Raw genomic sequence first — 24,225 nt, forward strand, 5'->3', positions numbered from 1 at the left:
AGAATTGGCCTTTTTTGCTTTTTGGTGACAACCACAGTCCGTGTGGCACAGCTGGATCAAACAGACTGGGGTCTGTCTTCCAGCCCGGAGGCCAAGCAGCCACGGCACAGCTCTCTGGCCCCATCTCAGTGCTCCTTCCTCCCAAACAGCTGGAGCTGGCTGCAATCCCTGGCTGTGCCGCGATCCCTGGCCATGCCACGGCCCCTGCCCAAGCACTGCCCAGAGAGAGCTCAGAGGTCAGTGCCAGAATTTTGTTGGAGCAGTGCTAGCTATTAAAAAGCCCGTCTGACTTGGACCATCATCATTGCCTTGCTTTACTTGCTAAGTGTTGTGGGGAGTGATTTTTCCACATGCGTATGATCATGTGAAACATCCTCACATCTTAAATGTGCCCTAAGTGGCAGAGCCCGATGGTGCTGCGGTTAGCGAGGTGTCACAGCAAGCGTCAGTGCCAGCTGATAGGTGTTTAAAGAGATCCGAGTATTTTCTGTTTGCGGATAGGTGGGTAAAGGGAAAAGAACGAAGTAGTTTTATCCCTGAATGAAAAACCTGTGTGAATTGAATGCTTCAGAGCTTTAAGACCTGTCAGAGGTTACATATGTCAAAGGCTTGGGGGAGACCTCTCTATAACTGCCCAAAAGGAAGGTGTGGGGAGCTGGGGGTCGGCCTCAGAGATAACTAGTGATAGGACTAGAGGGAATGGCCTCAAGTTGCACCAGGGGAGGTTCAGGTTGGCAATGAGGAGACATTTCTCCTCAGAAAGAGCAGTCAGGCACTGGGACAGGTTGCCTGGGGAGGTGGTGGAGTCACCTGGGGGTGTTCAAGGAAAGGTTGGACGTGGTGCTTGGGGACACGGTTCAGTGGGTGAACCACTTCTCAGAGTGGGAAGCCGCTCTGAGGCGGCCCCGAGCTGTGAGGCCCGGACGATGGCGCTGCGGCACCGGCCTGGAGGCGGCGGCGGCGCGGGCTGTGCGGGGCGCTGCCCGGCAGGGGGCGCCGCGGGGAGGTCCGGCGGTGGCGGCGGCGGCGGCCGCGGGGCTGCGGTGCGCGGGAGGCGGCGGCGGGAGGGCTGATGCCGCACGGCCGTGCCCGCGGTCCCGGCGGAGGCATGGGGCGGGCGGCGGAGCGGGGCTGAGCCGAGCCGAGCCGAGCCCTCCGCGCCGCGCCACGCCGCCGGCAGAGCGACTATGGCCGGGGGAAGGAGAGGGCTGGTGGCTCCTCAGAACACCTTCCTGGAGAACATCGTGCGGAGGTCTAACGGTGAGGAGCGGGGCTGGGGGCTCCCCGCCGGTACAGGTGCGGCGGCACCGAGCCCAGCCCAGCCGAGTCCCCGCGGCGGGCAGCGGGCAGCCGGGAGCCCGGGGGGCTGCGGGAGGGTCCCCGGCGCTGGGGGCGGCGAGTTGGGAGGCGAAAGGCTCCCGGCGAGGGGGTCGGGAGGGGAGGGCAGCGGGGAGGCGGCGATGGTTTTTTTTTTTATTATTATTTGTCCCTCTCGGGAAACTGCGGGGTGCAAAACGCCCCCGGTGTCACCGGCCGTGTAAATGTGCCTTAACCGTGCCCAGGTTGTCGCGCTCCGGGACTTGTCCTCGGGAAGCATCGCGGCTGTGTGCTTGCTTGCAGCCGGGCACGGGTGGCTTTTTGGGGGCCCCAAGTCCTGCCATCTTTAAGGCTCCCGTGCACTTGGGCGCCTCGGACTCACGGGGCTGGGAACTTGTGGTGCCGCCGGGAATTAGGATCGAGCCCTGCCCCGAGCCCAGGCGAAAGGGCTTAATTAAACGGCAGGCAGCCGGTTCTGATAAGGCGAAGACAATTAACCCTCCCGATAAGCAGCCAGAACCTCAGATTATCTAAAGAGTGGTTTTCAATTATTTTCAATTACGGGATGTTATTGAGGGGTAAAAAAAAAAAAAAAAAAAAAAAATCGCCTTTGGTGGGAACATGTTTTTGCAGGGAATGAATCGCGAGGCTATTTTTACAGGCTGCCTTTCTCTGCAACTTCCCCGTGGAAGGGGGTGGCAGCTGCCTTCCCGAAAAAATACTAGCCGTCCTCGTAGCCAAGCCTGCCCTCTTTGTACAAGATGTTAACGTTTCCTCAGGCTCGTGCTGCTCCTCTGCTCGTCTAACACCGGTTAGCTAGGGCTTTTCTCAAAACTGGCTTGAGTTCAGGAATAATTCCCTTCATTAAAAAACAAATTTCTCTGTTGGCTCTCGGTGCCGAGAAATAAAACATGGCAAAGTGCAATAAATGGATTGAGGTTTGGAGGTGGGGGGGATTGCAGGAGAAGCTTTGCTCTGTTTCTTCCTATTTTCCCCCATTATTAAGGAGGTGTCGTAACAGAGCGTGGTGCCAGGCAGCACAGGTGAAATGACAGCACTCCTATCTCCAAATGCTTAGCAAGTCCCGCGGGCTGTAATAAATACAGGTTTTTTAGATGAAGCCTGGTAGGAAGTGATGCACCCTTCAGACATATTAGGAGAAGCTTTGGGAAGTGACTCAGGTTTAGCAGCCCATTTCTCCTGTAATGTGCCTTCTTGTTCTTGCTGTAACGTGATGCCGTCACATACAAGCGCTGCATGATTCAGTTCTAACGTGGGACCATCAGCATCTTCTGACGTCCGTGGCTGTCAGGAGATGAGCATGGTGTCCCCGTTCTCCTCAGCCAGCAGGGCCGTGTCATCCAGCGTGGGGACGGCATGGGAACAGCCCGGTCCTGTGGTGCCTGCCTGCTTCACCTTTGAGATGCCCATGGGACGAGCGCTTAAAAGGGCCCATAAACTTTGAGGTTTGGCTCCCCCTTCTTGATTTCATTCGATTGGATAGTAACGTGACCCACAGTGAAACTATCTGGCCCCTTTGGGATTTGCCAAATAAACCCCGGGCTTGTTGTCAAACTTCATTGGCTGGCACCCGTAGGCAAGTTAAGTAGTGCCAACAGATATTGCATTGATACATATATAGCTGTGTTGCTAATTTGGGGAGGATTCCCTTTGAAAGGAGAGGAATTTGCTCATGGAACTGCAGGAGGTATATCCGAGTAAGTGCTTCACTTGAAGGCACTTGTGTATGACGTGCATCCACAGTCACAGGTGAAGTGAGAAAAATACGTTCCTGCTCCAAGTTGTGCTGGGAGGGATAACTCAGTGAAAGAGGCTTATTGTAACAAAAAAATCATTGGCATGCAACCACTTTTGGAAGCATTACTCTAAGGACAGCATAAGTGATGCCATTTTAACCAGTAATTTAACAAGTAATTATTTGGACAGCCTTTCGTATTAGGTGTGAGACTGGCAAGCTGATGCACCTTCACTAGCTAGAGGTAACAGCAGTATCTATAAGCATGCAAGTTCAGGGCTTTTCCTTTAGGGTTAGTATTTGTTCATATCACACCATCTGCAGCAAGATGTACCTCAAACTCCAATGGTCCGAAGTCTTCTTATGAGTTTTAGGGATGAGAGTTTCCTCTAAGGTCACAAATCAGCCGAGATGGGTTCTCATCCGCTAAGCACCAGCCAGAATCACTGTCCGAGGATTACAAGCTGCAAAAAATCTCCACAAACTGCAGTAGAGAAGGAACTGAGAATTTGTCAGCCCATCTTGGGATAGGATCGCCTTAATATAGCACACATGGTAAAGAATATATAAAATGTCATCAGTCTAGACCTGTGGTCCTCATTTGGTCCTCTGTGACTTCTTACAAGACTTTTTGAATGAAGTGTGAATGCTGTGGTTCTTCCTCCTTTGAAATGAGCATCTCTGACATCCTTCCTGTTGGAAGTCTGGAGGAAAAAAATAAGAACCAAGGACACTACAACCCTGCTTGTCTGTATTTAATGTTTAAAAGTCCTGTTTCTGAACTAGCCACGTAGCTCTAGAAAAATAAATGTTGCATGTGGTGCTTGGTCGACAAAAATTTGTTTGAAGCATTGAAATATTTAAAGGCCCAAGCACCCAATGGGACAGAAAATGAGCCCGTGCCATAAAACAGTGCAGTACGTAAAGAATTGCTAGCCTCTGATGGTTACTGCTAATGTGATATTAATGTTTTTCTTGGGTAATGTAATACACCCCCAGTACACAAGCACTATAACAATAACAGTTATAATCTTGGTTCATGGCCAAGGCACCGAATTCAAACGGTGTGGCATGTTATAGAGAGAACTGATTTTGTGATATTCTAATGTTTTATCAATAACTGGAGGCAAAAATACTTTTATGTTTACATAAATAGCAGCTGGAATCTGCAGTCCTTCCTTGGTGCATGAGAATTTAGTGCATGTAAGGATGGCAAAAGAGAGCAGCCCTGTGTTTCCATGGCTTAGGAATTTCAGTGGAAGTCACAGATACTTTTCTGATTTATTGACAAAACAAGGAGGTTGGAAGAAGGGGAGGCTTGAGGGCGTAAGGCTTGTGCGGGTTTAGTCTTGCTTCCCCTGGGAGCACCCTAAGGAGAGACCAGGTGTGGAAGCAAACCTGCGCTCTTTGATGGGGAATGGAGTGAGTCCCCTGGAGAGGGAAAGAAAAAAGCACCCTGAGACACAAATCCTGAGAGTAACAGGTATTTCCATGATTTACAGCATTACTTCCACTGGAGACTGTAAAGTCCCAGTACAATAAACATTCTGCAACCTGGGCCTGCTAACCTTGTACCGCTGCCCGAGACCTGGGAGAGAAATTAACTTCATTATAAACAGCCCTGGAACTGAACAACCTGTTTTTGTGTTCAGTCAGAGACAAATGGGATGGAATCTACGACAGAATGAAGAACAAAACGGAGTTTTATTTTCGTATTTTTGCACTTTAGCACAATGTTTATTTAAATGAAATGTTTGCAAAGGATCCTTAACCTGACGGCACTGTTTCTGCTGCAGCCTGGCCCTGCTGCTTGCCTCCGGGTCTGAACCCATGAGCCTGGAGGAGGAGACATGGCTGCAGCTCATCTGATTTGGGTCTAGAAGAAGTGCAGGCATGCTGCCCCAATGGCAGGGTTTACTAGCTTAGGTGTTAGCCTGTTCACTTCCAGACTCTGAGCTGTTACATTGGAAGGGTACGTATGTATGGACATGACATGTTCTGCATCGCTCTTCTGCGTGTGATGTGCCCAGGGTAGTCTTGTCCTTGGTATCACTGGGCTGCCTTACACTGCCACAACACCTTTGGTAAATAGCGTCAGGCATTGAGAAAGTATTTTCATTCTGAGAACAGGAGTGCTGCAGTTGAAATAAGGAAGCATAGTTTTGGGGTGGAGCAGGTTTTTCTGTTTTCTTCTGATAGAATATGTTTGGTTTCCTGCCAGTTCATAAATTTCCATAATCTACAATGAGTCCTCAAGCAACACGAGGTGAAATTCATTCTTTCCAGAGGACCAGCTCGGAAGCCTTGTGCTGCAGGTAAATTATGTCCCAGTGTGAGCTAGTGAGGTTCTGTTGAGTAGGGAAATGTAATGCAGTGACTTTTCAGACAAAAGTACTGAAATGGACAAACTTAACTGGGTGCAGGGAAGAGCAATATTGAGGCTTTCCTAATGAGTGTCTTGAATAGGTTAAGCTATCCTAATTGTCAAGGCTCCCAAACGAGCTGGTTTGGAAGCCTGGAGCAGATCTCCAGGAGGCTTTCTCCTGCATGCTCTCAGTTAAAGGCTCATCTATTTTCCTGACCTCAGTGGGTTAACTTCGACATAAAAAATGTCAGTGGAATAGATGGGTCTGCAGAGAGGCTACTCCTCTTACCTCGTACAGAAAGCTCTTTGCCAAAGCCAAACCTTGCAAAAGATAGCTGCAAAACTGCTGGGTAAGATGGTGGTGTATGTACAGAGTGGCGTTAGCTTCTGTTGCTTCTCTTGCCTTTACTACAGCTTGCCCTGGGCAAAGAAAAGTGAATGTTATCCTCTACAAATCTGGTATCCAGTGGTTGAACTCGAGTTTGTGCCCTTTCATATCTAATCCTACAAGACTGCATATCCAAGGTTTCATGTAAAAACACATGAGTGCCGTCTGTCTGTTGGCACTGATTAAAACAAGACATCGAGATGTACAAGCAGCAAACCCTCAACAACTGCAAGGGAAAAACTTGTAGGTTCTGTTAAGGACATTTTCCAAAACTGAGAATGAAACAAAAGAAAGGAGTTTGTTTCTTCTTGATCTTCCTTCTTTTCTAACTTACCAGTTATGGAGGCACCTTTATTTTCATCCACGCTGTTGTACAACTGGTCGGTACATCAATATGTCTACTGACTATTGGAATTTTTTTTTTCCTTGTTACAACTTGAGTTGATTATAAAATGTTTCTTTGCTAGCTGTTATTAGGCCAGAAGCTCCTAAATTTGTGAGCACATCTTTATGCGTTTGGAAATGCATTTACAACCAGATTTCCTTAAAATGACTTTTATAGATAGTAAGAAAAAAAAAAAGTACAACACAGAGATGATAGATAATGTGTTTTAAAATTAATGTTCTGAAAGCTCAAGAAGTTCTACTGTGATAATTCAACGTATCAATCCATTTCTGCATTAAATCCTAGAACAAGGTCGTAAAACAAATCTTAATGAAACCCATTCATTGGAGAATTTGTTAATGCATTTTTGTAACTCGTATAGCTAAAAGTGAGCAGGGAGTTAGGTCTTGTCAAATGCTTTTAAGGCTCTTGATGGCTGTAGCTATAATCAATAAATCAAAGGGCTTTTTTAAACTGATGTAAGACCCCTATAATTGATGCAACCAAATCATGCTTTTCCCTGGATTTCTTTTAAGATCAAACTGGAGGGGGAAAACCTGACCAATTAAGCAGTGAAGTTGTGCTGTTAAACAGTATTTTGAATGGAGCAGTGCATGACTTTTACAGCTGAAGAACTTTCTAATTACTGAACATTATCTCATGCTAACGTCACATTTGTCTTTTTTTTTTAATATTTTTTTTCAGTATGGTCAGTACTTCAGAGATAGGCAAAGAACAATGCTGTGCATAAATTACATATGACAGCTTCTGTGCACTTCCCATTTCAGCTATTCATCTTCCATTTTTCTTCTCTAATTTCTTTTTTTTTTTTTAATAATACAGATAATTAGAAGATTTTACAGCTACTAGTGTTGGTAGGATGTATTATTCTTTTCAGTTTAAACTTTTCTTGTGGTAGAGGCATACAGCAAAATACTATAATAAGGCATAATAATAAATTTTGAGATGGAACTGGCACTTTTTTATCTACACTGCTGGCTGAAATTGGCATTCATTTTCTGTAATGATTCAAAGTGAGTCACTTGAAGTTGTTGTTTTAGTTGGTGTCTCTCTGTCATTTGTAGTAAGTATGATGAAATACGTTTTTTAATAATTCTTTTCAGCCTGTACTTGCAGTATGCTCTTCATACAGTGAGTCTTCTCTCTCTCTCTCTCTTTTTTTTTCTCTAAAATAAATATTTTGTTATAAATATCTTCTATAAAACATGTAAACTAAAATGAACTTATCTATAGGGTTTTGTAATATGTTGTTTTGTATTAGAGTGATGATATGGTTTAAAATAGTTTGGTCTCAGTGTTAAGGATGTACAATTTTGAGGCATCCATACCATTATTCTATAGAGAAATCATTTTTTAATAGGATATTAAAAACAAAAAATTAGGAAATGAATGCTAGGAGGTACTGAGTGAATGTATGTATGCATGTAACATCGTTGACTTCCATAGCAGTATGTGGGTGGAAGAGCAGGATTTTGTCCTATTACTTTTATTCTACTAAGTGAATAGTTTTTTGGTCCCTTGAGCAGCTTTGTACTTTCTTTGAATGCAGGTACAGCACTTGTGTTAAGGTGCAAATTTGGTTGAGTCTTGTGTATTTGTCCCTGAAGTGTGAGCCTTGGATCATGTAGGTGCAAAGAAAGGATTGAATAAGTGGTGGAAATGCTTTTCATTTTGACTTAATTTGTACTAATCGAGGGCCGTATTTTGACCTCAGAAGTTACATTTGAACAACATAAGTAGTCTCTGTGACTAAGTGCTGCTTCTTTTTTTTTTTTTTTTTTTCAAAAGTTAAGACTAAACACGAACAATACACACATACCTTTCCTTTGCAAACTGTTAAAGCAAAAACATTATATGTATGAGCTCTGTGGCTGTAGCAGTTTTGACAGGTGTACTTATAAGCAGCATTCTATTTCCATGCATTGGGTTCCTTACAAGAAACAAAACCAACTCTTTCTTTCCCATGTCAGAATGATACTACTGGTGATACAGGTCACAAGTTTGTAAATATCAGGATTGTTTGGAAACTTATCTGTCCCCCATACTTAAGTTTAAGCTGCTTGATGCCCAGCTAACAGAACAGTAACTAAGGAGGCTGTATCCCCTGCCTCTATCCCCAGTGGCCACAGATAGGGTAGCAACCCCTCCTCAGCGAGCTAGTCCTGACCAGCTGCCTCTGTGAGACGCCTCTTGTCCTCAGGTGTTTCGGAGCTTAGAGCTGATGGACAGTTTCCATTAAATAGAGCAGTGCAGAAAGCAACACAATTCTGTAGGTAGCAGGAGTTTTGGTGAGGCTGGGTGTTGTAGAGGGTTGCTGTCACTGCTGGTAAAGGAACCACGTTATTTAGAAAGATATTTTCTGGTTCTTCTGTGATGATGCATTTTGCAAGTGGAAGAAAGCGTGGGTTTTGTGACTGAGCAACATTCATCCTTACATTGTGGAAGGAGTTAAAATGCTGACCTGGGAAAACGCAGGTTAGAGAATATGAAGTGGGGCATTTCACAAAGTAGCCAGCCCTGCAGACCCTGGTCACAGAAGCTCTCCCTACTTCTGCAAGTGATTGTGCTGCCTGTGAGATGCTGCAGTTCGTACAGGTGTTTCTGCAGCAGGAGGTGCTTTGTGCTGTGCCTCTACATGTTTCTGTGCCTCCCAAGTGTCTGGCTCAGACTGTGCCAAACGCAGCACGAGCCAGAACCCCGCGCCTTATTTATATGCACTCAGACTCTCCATCTCTGAGTTCAACTTTTGTCAGGGCTGATAAGAGGAGCCAGTGAGGCTTGCAGCTTCTCCTTGGGCTGGGCAATACTGCTAACCTGATTGGCATTGTGTTAGAAACTGATTTCCCGGTAAGGAAGTCCTTTGAGTCCTTTCAGAGAGGTACCTCAAGTCACTAAATTGTTTGAATACCGCAGCTACTGCATGTGCATTTTATCCCATCTTTGAAGAGAATTTAGCAGTGGATTTCTCCTTCATGGTCTTCCTCTGACCAGCTCCTGGCCTAGCCTTGTTGACCCACTTGTGAGTACTGTAGAGGCCTTGCTCTGTGATGCTCCAAGAGTTCACCAGAGCATCCCTCGTGCTCGTTCTGCAACAAAGCCACAGCTGCTTCCTGGCCTCTGGGACCCTGTGTCCCTTCAGATAGAAAGGCAATATCTGCCTCAGTGGCTGTTATTTAATGTTTTCTTATGTTAGGAACAATTGTTTAGCAGATTATGAGCTGTCTCCAAGCAGCACGTTGTCAGGGATGTCAATGCAATTGAATGTAAATGATAGCAATGAGAACAGCCCTTCTACCTCCAGGTTATCTGTCAGAATAAACTATGCAGGGGAGTTGTAAGTGGGAGTCCTTGTTTTACGCTGTGTCTTGCCAACATTTGCACAGGCAAAACACCATTGTCTGAGAAGAAATGCAGGCGTGCTCTCCACGTAGGCACAGAACCACCTTTGTATCATTGTTTTGTCTTCAAAGAGATCTGGGAAGATGAGTGAGTAACTGGAAAGAAATTCCTGTTTGTGTCTGAGACCCCTTCTTTACTGTGTGGTGTGAGGGCAGAATCTGTCCCCTCCACACGCTGTGTGGACGCTGGGGCCTGTGAGGAAAAAGAAATGGGTACATGAGGTTGGGAAACCACTAGTACAGATTGTCACCCTCACAACAGTGTCGGGAACGAGGAATTGGTCACCATGAGCCTGGTATCTTCCCAAGGAAGGCAGGCAGAGAGCGGTGGCTTGGAAACCTCTTCCCTGGCCTAGCGGTTTAGGTGCTGCTGTGCTCCAGCTTCTCTTGGCGGCCTGGCTGCTGTGCTCACAGGGCAAATGGCTTCTCTGTAGGCTTCCAGAACACGGGGAGCTCTAGAGCGCTGGTCCTGCTTCAGTATTTACTTTGTGTGTTTGTGTCAAAGCAAGGTAAGACCTGGACCACAGACAGTGGGTCAAGGTACATGAAGTGGAAACTTGCTAGAAGTGAGACACTTAGTGAGCAGTCGAATCCTCAAAATATCTGACTTGCTCCTTGAATCGATAAGTGCACGCATTTCTGCTGTTGAAGCTTGATAGTTACATAAAGGTCTCTCAATGTGGTTGTAACTCTCATCTAAACCCAACCTGGATTCTTAGATGAAGCACTGTACTCCCACCCCCCTGGAAAGGCTCACCCAATATAGGCTAACAGGATTGCCTCATATGGATGCATAAAATACAGCAATCAAGCCACACTGACTTAAAAATTCATGTGGTGAGGATGTTAGCATACCTTCTCTTCAGCAGCTTGATGGTTATGGAGGCTGAGCTTTCACTTCCCTCAGGTAGCCCCACATCTCCTAGGAGAACACCCAAACTGCTAGGCTTTCAGGAGGGAGGGAAATGTATGCATGTTCTTTAAGCATCCTTTGGAAACTCTGGTGGTCCAAAAAATCAGGCTTCATTGGCCAAAAGGTAGGCGAGTGAGAATGTGATTCTTTAGCTCCTGCTGTAGTAGCAGAGAATCTTGGGTGTTATCCGTGAGAGCTGGCTTTACATAAAATCTGCAAGAAGTGGTCTTACGTTAAAATATTTGGCATCATAAGAACTACTAGAGAGGAAAAAACCTCAATCTTAAAATATGAGAGTTGGGCACCTAGGATCTAGGCTGTAGCAGTCTTGGCTTTCAGTGCTTAAATCCCCATGTGGACTTAGTGCCTTGCTTTTACCTGTAGAAAGGGGATATGAGCACTGTCCTACCTCATGGGCTCTCTGGTAAAAGTAGGATCTGCATGGTAATGGCCATCAGAAAAGTATGCTATATAGCGTTTCATAAAAAAAAAAAAAAACACAACACACCAACAACTGTGCTTATTTATCTAAAGACAATGTTGAGATCTAAGTGTGCAAGGAAGGTCTTTGCCTCAGTTAATAGAAACTCTTCAAGGAGCTCTTGAAGAAGGGGAGAGAAAGGTAAATTACCTTTTGAGAAGGAGATGGTGAGGACTGAATGCGTGAAATAATCAACACCATTCAGATCAGGGCAGAACACAACCTAAAATTTATATTTGCATATTTTTTTTTGTACTTCCTGATGAAAATGTAAAAATATCCTAACAGTGCAGTGCAGTGTTTATAATAGACACTCAAAAGCACTTGCTTTAGCAATGAGAAATGACTTGGCTTACTTATTCGTAGGAAGGGGTAAAAGACATGTATTGTTTCTGGAACAAAGTACTTCAACCAAGCAAAAACCATGGTATTTAGAAGAGGCTGTGAGAAACAAAGCAGTTAAAATGTCCTGAAGTTATACTACTGGTATATTTCACTCTAAAGAGTGTATAAAGATACACTTAATCTTGCTCATGGGATTGGGCAATGGATTTAGATAGCAACAGGAATGTTTTATTTAAACCCGCTTGAAGTTTGCAACAGGACAAAAATTTTTGCAAGAGGAAGTTAAAATAAACAAAACTCTTTGCAATTAATAGGTAAGAAGTCTTGTTTGTGTCTCTCAGTTGCAGGAACCATTGATGACAGCTATGTATATTTGAGCAGCTGGGGGCAGATCCTCAAAAGCAGATAGCATAGCGGACACCCTTAGAGACTACTCTTTGATATGAATGCCTTGAATCTCACGTGGCTGCCTATGCCTTCTGTCAAAAAGCTGGGGGGTCTCTGCAGCTGTGAGAGGAGCCGCCATCTCCTGCTCCTCCTGCATGTCAGTGCCCAGACACCAATGCTGCTGTCTGTCTTGGCACAGGTGTAGATAGTTGGTGTAAGCACAGGTGTAGCCAGTGCAGCAGAGAAGCAAGGTCTGGGCCTAGGATTGAGTATATTCATTGTTTGAGTGCAATATTAATCATAGAAAAGTAGCATTCAAAGAGCCAGTGAGAATGAAGGTTTGAATCCTGCTCTTTTTTTTTTTTTTTTTTTTTTCCTTACTGGCTGAAACTCATTCTAGCTTGTACAGTGAACAGAAAGGTCTTTCTGCTGTTGTAAGTATGGAGCCTAGCTGTCTGGTGTCTAGTTTGGGGTGCTGTGCTATACACATCCTACCGGGAGTATTTGAGCTTGTGTGGCCACGAGTGAAGTTTGTATATGCTCAAATGAGAAATACCTCTTGTACTGTTTTGGCTGTGAAGAGGCTTCTCATTCGAACTCAAGTGTCATGGTGGATCAGTACATGTGGCACAGGGGGAACCAGTTTGATGAATCTGCCCATTCCGTAGTCAAGGAATGACTTTTACCGGCTTAACATCATGTGTTTTATTTGCATAAAATCAACCTCTTTGTCTGTGCATGAGTAATTAATATTTTCTTAAAATAAAAATTGATTTAAAGCAAGGAATAATCCTGTTGACTACATTCAGAATAGTATCTGGGAAAAAAACATGCAGGAACGGAAGCAATGAGGTTGGGATCCCAAAATGAGTCTTTCTACTGATGTAACCCTAGCCTTGTCTAATGTCTAACTGATGTGTTCTTTCAAACAGATACTAATTTTGTCTTGGGTAATGCCCAGATAGTGGATTGGCCCATTGTGTACAGCAACGATGGATTTTGCAAGCTATCAGGATATCACAGAGCAGAAGTTATGCAAAAAAGCAGCACCTGCAGGTATTTGGGAACAGATTTATTTTCTGTTAAATAGCTTGTAGTGTTGTGCTTCTTGGTTGAGGAAAACAGTAATCTGTTTATCCCAATTCTGTCTTTTATCTCCTGGGGCTGCATCTGTCAAATATGCTTTTCAGGTGAAACAAAATCAAAGAAGGGCTATTTCTAAATAGGTTCTTTTCACACTGTAAACAAATGGCTTTGTGTCTTTGTCTTGTATCTGACTTGAATTCCTTGCTTTATTTGCAGTTTTATGTATGGAGAGCTGACAGACAAAGATACAATTGACAAGGTCCGACAAACATTTGAGAACTATGAGATGAACTCCTTTGAAATCCTGATGTACAAGAAGAACAGTAAGTAGTTGATTGGTTTGTTTGTTAATGTAGGTGTGGAAAATTGTTTTAAATCGTAACACGAGCTACAAGTCTGCCAGCCCATAGTACTGTGTTTTATGTAGGGCTACATAAACCCCTGCTCTGCCAGTTGATCTACAAGGGAGAAATGAGAACATTAGGGGTGAAAGTCACTCATGGAGGCAGAGGAAGCTCTAATTTGTTCTGACCTTTAGAGCAATTCGTGTGTGATGATGATACTCAAGATTTCATTAGCAATGTTAATGTCCAAGCTAGGTTTATGCAAACGATTATTCTTACAGAGAAGGTACTTTTAAATTTTTTCTCAATTTTGATTTAGCAAAACCAGTGTTTAGATGTGGCTTCATAATAAAAGGATGCCATATTTTGTTTTAGAAGCTGAACCACTTCCTTTTGAAGCCTTGTGATGAAACTGTCTTTGCTTTGGATAAAACTACTTGTTAACTGTAGCATGATTTTTTTTCTAGGAATTTTAGTGTGTCTGTAACTCCACATGTCAGCAGATGAACTATTTGCCTCAAATTTGTTCCCCCACCCCATGACTATGGCATTGCAGTTATTTTCATCTACCCAACATGACCTGAAGTGCAAATTCACTGGTGTCTTCAGGCTGGCCAAATGTCAAGCTAGAAGGCTGTGTTCTGTTACTTTCATTTCGCTCTTAACATTTTTTTTTTCCTAACCATGAAACTGGTAGTGTCTGTGTACAAGGCAGGGTACCTTGCAGGAGCATCCTGCTAGCAACTTCTTCCCATTACTATGATGCTGTGATGATCAGTTTGATCAGTCTTGCTGTAGTGGGCTCGGGGTCTCTAACCAAAAAGTACAGCAATAATAGTAAGTATAACATAAACTGCTATGATGCAATTTTCAACAGTTAACCTAATTGCTACCTTATTCTTTGTCAGAAGGAACAGTTTTCTAAGGAAACATAATCCCACCTACTTTTGTGCGTGCAGCCATTGGTCTTTCTGTTGAAATGACCAGCTAGTGATGATTGTGGAAGCAGTACCAAGGCACATGCAAAACAAGGAGCTGATCTGAGACAGCCAGTGTGGCTTCATCAAGGGCAAATCATGCCTGACCAATCTGGTGGCCTTGTATGTGACTGCATCAGTTGACAAGGGAAGACCAACGGATGTCATCTACCTGGACTTCTGCAAGGCCTTTGACATGGTTCCACATGACATCCTGATATCCAAATTGGAGAGAGATGAATTTGAAGGGTGGACCATTCAGTGGATAAGGAGCTGGCTTGATGGTCACTCCCAGAAAGTTGTAGGCAATGGCTCTATGTCTGGGCAGAGGCTGGTGGCAAGTGGTGTCCCTCAGGGGTCTGTCTTAGGACCTATACTGTTTAGTATCTTTATCAGTGGCATAGACAATGGGATTGAGTGCACCTCCAGCAAGTTTGCAGATGACACCAAGCTGAGTGGTGCAGTCGATACATCAGAAGGAAGGGATGCCACCCAAAGGGACCTGGGTAAGCTCAAGAAGTGGGACCATGTGAAACTAATGAGGTTCAAGAAGTCCAAGTGTGCAAAGTGCTGCACCTGGGTCAAGGCAATCCCAGACAGGAGAACAGACTGGGAGAAGAACTGAGAGCAGCCCTGCAGAGAAAGACTTGGGGGTTCTGGTGTACAAAAAGCTCAACATGAGCCAGCAGTGCGTGCTTGCAGTTCAGAAGGTGAACTGTGTCCTGGGCTGCATCAACAGAGGTGTGACCAGCAGGTTGAGGGAGGTGATTGTCCCCCTCTGCTCTGCCCTTGTGAGGCCCACTTGGAGTGCTGTGTCCAGGTCTGCAGCCCCAGGCACAAGAAGGATGTGGGAATGGTTTTAAACTAAAAGAGGGGAGATTTAGATGAGATGTTAGGAGGAAATTCTTCACTCGGAGGCTGGTGAGGCACTGGCACAGGCTGCCCAGAGAAGCTGTGGATGCCCCATCCCTGGAGGTGCTCAAGGCCAGGTGGATGGGGCCCTGGGCAACCTGATCTAGGGGTGGCATCTCAGGGGCATTGGAACTAGATGTTCTTTAAGGTCTCTTCCAACCCAAGCTGTTCTATGGTCATTGGAGTTTGGAGAGAGAACCACAGGGACTCAGGAAGCTAAGACAACATGTGTGTGCTGTAATGCTCATCTGTGGATGTGTGGAACTGCTTGTTTTCTATCAGAATTTGTTTGCTCTTTCAAGAGCTGGTGGTGCCAAAGTACAAGGAATTGGTTTCTCTCAACCTTTAGAGGAAAAAAGACATCCATAAGAGATTTTGTCTTCATCTCTTTTCTAGTCTTTTTATCCTGTTCAAAGCATCATGACCTGTGACACGATGTCATTGCTCAGGGCTTTTCTGGAGCACAGCTTTGCTAATCCAACTCATTAGAAAAGCTGCATGCACTGTCTGGATGGCCTTGCTTTATGCTTCATGCCCTTCAGTGCTACCCACCTCCAACGTTTACCTATTTCTTAGAGCTGATTTCTGTTCCTAGCTCAGTTAGTGGCTGTAGGGACATATGCAGCTCACCTCTATGCATCCAAAGCCAAGTAAATAAGCTGCAGTGTGGGATCTAGGAGGATGTGGAATTCTCTCTTAGCAGTGATTTGGCACCAAGAGGCTCTGCAGCTCCTCTTCTGTCATTGCTGCAGCATATGGCCTGTAGTACAGCCTGGGGCCTCTCCGTCTTTTATGCAGATTTAGAGCAAGGTAACAGTGGAGTGAGGAATATTTCCTGCCCCGCTGTGCGCTTCCCTGAGGAGAGGCGGCCTAGAACAAAGTCCAGCTGTGCAGGAGCTGTGTTGTGCGACATGCCAAAAAGCAGGGCTGCGATGGTTCTGCTACATACGTGGAGGGTCAGAGGCATGGGAAAAAGGAAAGCACAGAGCTTACTTTAAGTTTAACAAAACACAGTGCTCTTGTGTTTGTTAGACTTCCAGCTTTAAAGGTACCTTAACTACTGTTAGAGAAACTGACTAATAACACCAGAGAGCTGCAACTGAGTAGTACCAAAAAAGGGATGTCCTTGTGACTTATTCTGAGAAAGACCTCATCACAGAAAATACTGTCTTGTTTACCAGTCTTTTAGCACCCACACTGCTGCCTCCTTTGTCCTTGTGGTCACCTAACCTCTGCCTGAAACTATGGCAATTGCTTGCTTGGGCAATGAACATGATAGGTTTCAGTCTACTCTGAAGGCTTTGGAAAGAAATCTGAATTTTGTTAGGCATCTTTTTGCCTGCTTTTTTCCTTTTCCTTTTCCTTTTCCTTTTCCTTTTCCTTTTCCTTTTCCTTTTCCTTTTCCTTTTCCTTTTCCTTTTCCTTTTCCTTTTCCTTTTCCTTTTCCTTTTCCTTTTCCTTTTCCTTTTCCTTTTCCTTTTCCTTTTCCTTTTCCTTTTCCTTTTCCTTTTCCTTTTCCTTTTCCTTTTCCCTCTTTGTAGTCTTCACTTATTCCATTTTTCTTCAAATTAGCCAACAAATTAGCCAGGAAATAGATTTTTGTTGTTATTTACCTGTCCACTCCCTCCCTTTAAACTAACAGTTGTGGTAAATAGCAATTTTTTTCTTCCATTTTTGTACTGTTGAATTTTCAACAGCCTTTACATTTAATATACTTCTAGCTGTTTAACAATACAATATCTTCTTTCAGAAAAAAAAAAAAAAGGAAAATAAAGCACGAGTATCAAGTGAACCAGGTTGTTGTTACTGCAGGTTAATCTTCATCTTGTATCTTTATGAGCAAGAATCATCCCTCTCTTTCTGGATAACCATTACGTCCTGATCTTACACTCAACATGTCACCAATAGTTTGTGACATTCAGTAATGCTGCTAGAAACAACAGACATTTTTGACACTTTCCATGGTGGTCACCAAGTGCTGGCATTTACTTAGTTGTAGTATAGGAGTGCTCCATCCAGATGTTGATACAGTATTCCACCAGCCTCATTGCAGATCACAGTATCAGGTATAGAAATAATGTAGCCTGTAGTATTCAGAAGAATTTTCTGCCTTCACAATGTTTGCATTTATGGCCATTCTTTCTATCCTGGTCTCCATGATTGCTTAGCAGATATGTGATGATTGTTGTTATTCTGTAGAAAAAATTGCTTCCTAGAAATGTGGTGCACCTTCAGGATAATTGGAAGCAATTGAAGCAAGCAGGTGCACAGCCACCAAGTTTTTGTCATTGCAGCCCTGGTGCCATCCCATTGCATTCGGTGGTGATTCATTGTCATACCTAGAAGGAGACAAAGCGAAAGCTTTATTTAATCTGGACTGCAAAACGACAGCAGATACGCTGACAGTAATTTCATGTGAGAGCTTCACTTCCATTGTCTGATTAGATGTGAGTGTCCTGTGACTCTGGAAGTATTGTTTATGTTTATATGGGAAAGACAAAACAATGCTGAGCCTCAGTGAAATCAGTGGAGTTATGCTAACTTACACCAAGGAAGGATAAAGCCTGATGTTTTAGAAAAGATTTTCCTGGTCTTAGTCATATCTTAACTTATTTGAACTGATGCAGCTTTGAAAGTGTAATTTCTCATGAGACTTTGAAAGCCATTTGTTAGGTTTTTGTACTTTACACTTGGCCTGATAAATAAAAATGGCTTAGTAAATTAAACTTAGACTTTCATTGCCTAGTTCCATATCTACAGCAAAGGGCTGGGTTACAAGCAGCACAAAGGCAGGCAGCTTCTAGATGCACTTGCTGCCATTACTGCAGAAGTAAATTTTGGTATAAATGGAAATTTACTTTCTTCCATCTGCCTCAGAAGAGGTGATGCCCATTCCAAATCTAAGCCCCTCTTCTCTGCATTATTCAGTCATGCTTCAGTGGAAGAAGATCAGAAGTAGGCTGAGAGCTAAATGCAATGCAGGCTTGAACAGCAGAGCAGGCTGACAAAGAATGGTTCTAGCTAGCACACTGGCCTTCGTTATCTTAATTTGCAGCTACACAGGGGAGGGTCTGTGAAATGGTGCATAAAATCCACACTGAGTTACAAAGAGGCTCCAAGTGTCCTCTGTTTGAGCAGAGATGTTCTTGTTGCTCATGGTCTACAGCAGTGCTGCAGAACCACCTTTTTAAAAATTATTATTTTTCACTCAGGTATTTTCTCAAGGTGAGGCCAGTGGAAGCAGCAGCTGAAGGATGGGCTGCAGGTGATTCTTTTGCACGTTACAAAATGGTTCAGATAAGCAGCAGCTCTCACCATAACATGTGTACTCAGCAATGTCCTAAAGGCCGGGCCTCACTCCCAGTTTGAATTCAGGTTCAATTCCCTATTTTTCAGGGTTCTTGAATGCTTAAGAAATTGAATGCTACAAAGATTTTTTTTGGTTATTGTTTTTTTGTTGATTTTTTTAAACATGCCTCTTCTCTTTCCCCAACCTCCCTGACACATGCACCCTTTGATACTCTTAGATGTCAAAGTATGATAAATAAGCCCAAAATAGTGATTTGGCAGATTCTGCTTGCATTTACCTTTGTAACCAGTGCTTTTACATAGGTAGAAAAACAAGTTAAAAAGGAACAACTCAACACATTCCAATTTATAGAGAGCAAAATTCACTTTGGGGGTGGTAGATCTTTGATTGCCCACTGCTAGGGAGAGTTTCTCATAACTGGTATTGATTTAAACCATTTAATAATTTATATTTGTGTGTGCTGTGCTTCTCGTGTCTGCAGATGGATACTTTTGGTATATACATTGATAAACTAAATGTTTGCATAGGACTAGAAACAGGAATAAAGGAGCCAGCATACACTGTCATGTAACCTCCTGAGCCTGCCACTGAAATCTAGCTCCGTATTTTTCAAAAGTTATACATGTCTGCATCCTTTTGTGAAATCCATCTGCATGAGTTCACTTACCCTCAGGAAGGTTAAACCAAAGTATTCTGGATTCATTAAAATTATAATTTCCATTGACCTTGATGACTTCAAATGTGCTGGCAAGCAAGACCTGCTGTCATCTCCTCCATGGTCAGTACAGTGAGACTTTCCAAGATTACTCCTTAAATATTTTATCTGAAGTAAATGGAAAGAAGATTTTCAGGCTTCCCTGTGTCTTACCCTTTCATATACACACTTTCTGGTTTTGATTTCCCTGAAGAACAGGTAAATCATATCAACACAGTGGCAGTAGGGTGTGTGGTGAACCTTTTTATACGGTGTTGTTCCAGTGTTGTAGGATAACTCTGTGCATAGCAATTCCACCTTTGGGGGCTGAAATTGATTTTCTTTATCTTAGCATGTAAAGGTCTGACCTTTAGAAGCATTAGCTGTCGGTACATAGCAACACCAGGTACGGAGCCATGAAGGCAATATCTTTTAAAGTGATGGAAATGTATTGTAACGTCTGCTGTTATTGGCGCAGCGTGGTGAGCTCTCACATACCGAGCTGGCTTGTTCTCACTCAGCGCACACCCTCTGCTGAAAGGTAAAGTCTATAGGAAGACTTTTGCTTTTTGTCTTGTATGGTCAGATGCCTGAGACTCCTCTGTGTTTCTAGTTAAAAAACTATGTGGATATAGTGGCTTGCCAAACTCTTCCAAATCAGTTTGTGTGTTAATTTGGTGTAGGACAAACTATTTGGTCTGTGGTGGTAGACAGAAACAATCTCACAGTGACCTGGGCATAAGTGAAACTCCAAAAAGGGTGACTGTACTGGTCAGCTGTGCTGTTTACATAACTGAAGTCCTGCTGTCTGCATCGCTGCACGTAGTAATTGCTGCAGACACAGCGAGTCCTTCTAGCTTTTTCATTGCCATACTGCTTGACTGTTTATGTTCAGGGCAATAGCTGTCTGATGACCACTTGATTGAAACATGAAGTAATACAGAAGTTGTACTGCTTTGGGGAGACTTACCCCATTCAGTGAGGAGGGTGAAGACATCAGCTGAATAGTCAAACGTGTTTTTTTTTTATTCTGTGTATAAATTTCATTCTACTTTGTGGAAAGAAAAACTGCTCATTGCAGTTTTATTTAAACAATGTGCTTTTTGTAGTTATGAAAAACAGGTGGTAAATTGACCTGTTTGGTTAAACGGTTCAAGGTATGGGGCAGAGCATGTTTAGATGGTGATTTTGATTTTCATTATAGACTATTTTGGTTTGAGAGGAGGGAAAACTGAAGGGGTGGGGAGGTTATCAGTATGCTCAGGGGGAGAAGTAGGAATACACCTTTAATGCTTCATTCACTTCCATGCATTGAATTTCTGAAGGACCTCAGCCAAAGTCAAATCACATGTTGAATGCTGGTGTTCCTAGCGGGGGGGGGGGGGGGGAATATAACACTGGTGAAATACACAGGGCTGGAAAAGAAGAGAAGGAAGAGACATTAGTACTTGTGTTACAGATGGGAAATGATAAGGTGTGGAGATATTTACTGTATGTTGGTCTGGAGAAGATTTGGGACCTGAATTATGTCTTGTAAAATTGTCTTGCCTTTAAGGCATCACCCTAAGTCCTGTGCTGAAGCCAGTGAAGACCATTATGAGCTGCATCTGTTAATTCTCTAGTTATCTAGATAATATGGGTACTGCAAAAGAGGCTGGTGATACAGGTCATTGTCAGGAGTTTGTTGTAGATTTTAACCTCTTAGTATTTGTTCTCATTGCTTCTCCACCAGCTTTGAGCGTTATTCCTTTCCTAGCAGGATTGGTCCAACGCCATCAGAAAAACTCTGGATTCTTTCACTGTTGCTTCCAAATCTAACGGAAGCCAACGTGGCTTAGGAGTGTTTACCTCTTTGTTTGTGCATTGGCATTATCATTGAACTTCACCAGTGAGAGACTTTGCCAGAACTGAACACAAAATGTAAATGAAAGTAGATGTATTGTTGGAGACGCTGGTAAACAGTCTCTGAGTGGCTGTACATCAAGGCACGCTGGAGGCATAAGGGGAAGTTGCTCTTGTTTTGCTACGAGAGCTCTGAAACACATTCTGCAGTTTCTCTTACTGCCTGAATAGCCCATGGACTGAATCTGAAAATCACATTTTTCATTAGAATAGCCTGGTTTGTGCCTCTTGCCAGCAGTGATTGTCTGGCTGAGCAAGGACATCCGCTTTGACACCAAGAGTATGAGGGCTGCCTGTAGGAGGTTGAAATTCTAGTTTCCGACCTGATTTATAACTGGTTTATACTTCAAGCTTTCCTGTTTAATAGTTAAATAAACTGTTTAATGTTTAAAAAAGTAAAATTCTTTTGATAATTAAACCAGTATGCAGGGAAAGAGCTGAGCACAGCCACATACTGGCTAAGCCTCTCGGTGCGTTCCCACAGTTCGGATCCCAGTTCCACGATGAATGAAGTCCTGGTTGCAGAGTACTGCAGAAAGCCCACGTAGCTCAGCCCTGCGAGCACTCACCTTGTGAATTTGTTTTTGTATCCACTTGTCTTCTGTTCCCAAAGGAGACTGACAAGATGGTGATGAACATACTGCAGGGAGAAGTTCCGCTTAGTGTTGGGGGAGGTAGATAGGATGGCTGGGCAGAATTTTCCATCTACCTATCTCTGCTGTTGCTCTGCTACTATGTAGAGCTCAAACTGCAAGATGATTTACACAGGTCCTGTGTACCGGCTTGGTTTGATACTCTTACCTGCAACACAGCCTGTACATGGCACTCTGACACTCTGCAAACAATAAGGTTTCCCAGATAATGACAGTTATCAAAAACTTCTAGTTAGCAAGGATATCTGCATCTTTCTCATTGCCAGTGGGCAGATTGTGAAGATATACACTTGGTTCTAGATAAAAGAGTTGTGTTTTTTCCTTTTTTATAGAAATAATGCAGCACGGGAGTGGGAGTTGAAGGAGTCAGAAGGTGAGAACCCTGCTTCTGTAAGCCCCCTGCCCTGAAGCAGCCTCCTACAGGTTGTCAGGAGAAGTCTTTCCTCTTGCTGCATTCAGGACATGGGAAAAGTCATGCAGCAATGTATCATATCATAATCACAAAGAGGAAATAACGGCACGCATCTGACAAATAGCCAGAATAAGAGGATGAATTGCATCTTTTCTGTTCCTGTGATGTGCACAGCATCTTCAAAAGCAGGGTAGTAATTTATATAGCTGTGAGAAGCAGAGATGCAGCTGAGTGTGGAATCTGGCCTCAGAGCTATAGGCTTAATATACGAGTAGCCTGTAGCAGAATGGCTGTTGCTTGAAGTAAGAAAACAATACAAAGTGTTTTTGGGAATGGAAAAAATCCCTAATCAAAAAAGTGAGAGCATGTAGGCTGTTGACAGAGATTCTGACTGATTAAAAAAGTTGCAGTGCTAATGAAGGTTGTTGAAGTGGGTAAAATAAAAAGTAATTGGTCACCAAGGTGTCAGAGTAAAACCAGCGTACAGATTTGATCAGCCTCGCAAGAGTTCACATACGCAATTGGGAAGAACAAGTAGGCAAGAAGAGATGGAGACGGGCAATTTTAGGAGATTGTGAGAAAGGGGAGTGTAAAGGGCATTGCTGCCTTGAAAATTACTGTTGGCTGCTTTGCAGCAGTGTCTTCTAAGCTCATTAACAAGTTAGTGATGATTTTGCTGGCACAGTTACTCTTTTGAATCTTTTCTTTCATTTAGCATTTTTGTTTAATTATATTTTATTGGAAGGGCTTGTTCAGGAATGCTGGCTCTTAAAAACAAACAAACAAAATGCACACACACACCAGTATTGATCCCTGAATACTTCTTGTTGTGCAGGCATGCTCCAGAAATGTCCATTGGTGATTCCATTTGGATTTCTCTGCTCTTTGAGTGGAGGGCTCCTTGCATCAAATACCCTGCTGTTCATAGAGGTGGCTGTACATATGGCATGGAAACACAGCCAGGCTTTGAAATTGCCTGTGCTATACAGGCACAGTGGGGAATCAAGCTTAATTTATGGAAGTTTTCCATGCGTCTTGGAGATGCCTTGGCTTTCTGTGTCCAGAAAAGATTGCTAAGTACAGAGGCTGGGAAACAGCCAGGTGAGGCACTGGTAGCAACATGCTCTGTTATATTAACGTAGGTGAAAAATGCTGCCTTTGCTCGCTTTGCTGAAGAGTAAGTTGTGAAATACCTGAGGTTTCCTGGTGATCCTTTGACAGTAAGAACACAAGTGGCCCTAGTAATAAATAACTACGGCATGAAGTACACCCTATTAAATGTACTCACGTTAAAATATTGAGTAATTCAAGTGAAAGAGAATCTGGTCTCTAGCCTAGATGAGGGCCCTGTGGTCAGGACAGAAAAGAAATAATCTTCTGAGATCACCCTTTATGAAATAGTCTGTCCTGCACAAGTGGCAAAAAATTAGATGTAGTGCTGTTTGTTCTGGTTTTCCCAGATGGTCAAAGTCTGCTGATTTTTACAGCTGGTATTGGCTCCTTGTATGTGGATCCTTCTGTCAAGTGTAGTTCAGAAGGGAAACTTGAGAGAAATGTTGCTCACAGCGAGCAAGCCTGAATCCTCTCTTTGGCTCTTACATCTCAGGTTCACAAAAGCAATAAAGAATATTTTCTTTGCGGTCACTGAGGGTATAGGGACAGTCTGAAAATTCATGTACAATTAGCCATCTTTTTAACACCAGAGTTAGGATTACACAGAAAAACTGGTGCCTTCAAGAAGCCCATGTTATGATATGGGGGAGGATAAAAGGGGAAACAACTGTTTTTTTTTTTTTTTTTTTTTTTTTTTCTGATGCCTTCAACCTTGTTATACTGAAGTGTTACCAACACTGCTGTAGTGACTCCTGTGGAATGGGAGTGGTAGACACAGTCTTGATAAATGGAACTTCATTGCCATCACTGTTGCCTTTCCAGCAGCCTCAGCAGAACAGCTAGAAATGTAGAAAGGCAGGGCTGACTGACAGCTTCTCTCCTCAAGGTGATCTGTGTGGACAGATATCAAGGAAAATTGACAGCAGCATCTGAAGGATCATTATCTGGGAGCATCTTTTTCTGTGATGTGCAGGCTCTAATCTCTCAAGCCGTTTTCACTAGGAGTTTTCCTACTGAAGTAATTAAAAAAGTACGGTTATGTGCAGTACATCTTACTCCTGTCCAT

General features: G+C 43.5%; 1 protein-coding gene across 1 annotated transcript in view; it reads left to right on the plus strand.

The window, feature by feature from the left end:
• Window positions 1–1,129: 1,129 nt before the first annotated feature.
• KCNH1 (potassium voltage-gated channel subfamily H member 1) overlaps window positions 1,130–24,225 on the plus strand; it is a 179,647-nt gene continuing 156,551 nt past the window's right edge. The window contains exons 1-3 of the mRNA XM_032185662.1: window positions 1,130–1,260; window positions 12,689–12,812; window positions 13,059–13,165. Of these exons, the coding sequence (XP_032041553.1) occupies window positions 1,188–1,260; window positions 12,689–12,812; window positions 13,059–13,165 (304 nt within the window). The 5' untranslated portion in view covers window positions 1,130–1,187. The remainder of the gene's footprint in view (window positions 1,261–12,688; window positions 12,813–13,058; window positions 13,166–24,225) is intronic.

The sequence above is a fragment of the Aythya fuligula genome, chromosome 3 (assembly GCF_009819795.1).
Source record: "Aythya fuligula isolate bAytFul2 chromosome 3, bAytFul2.pri, whole genome shotgun sequence".
NCBI classification, from domain to species: Eukaryota; Metazoa; Chordata; class Aves; order Anseriformes; family Anatidae; genus Aythya; species Aythya fuligula.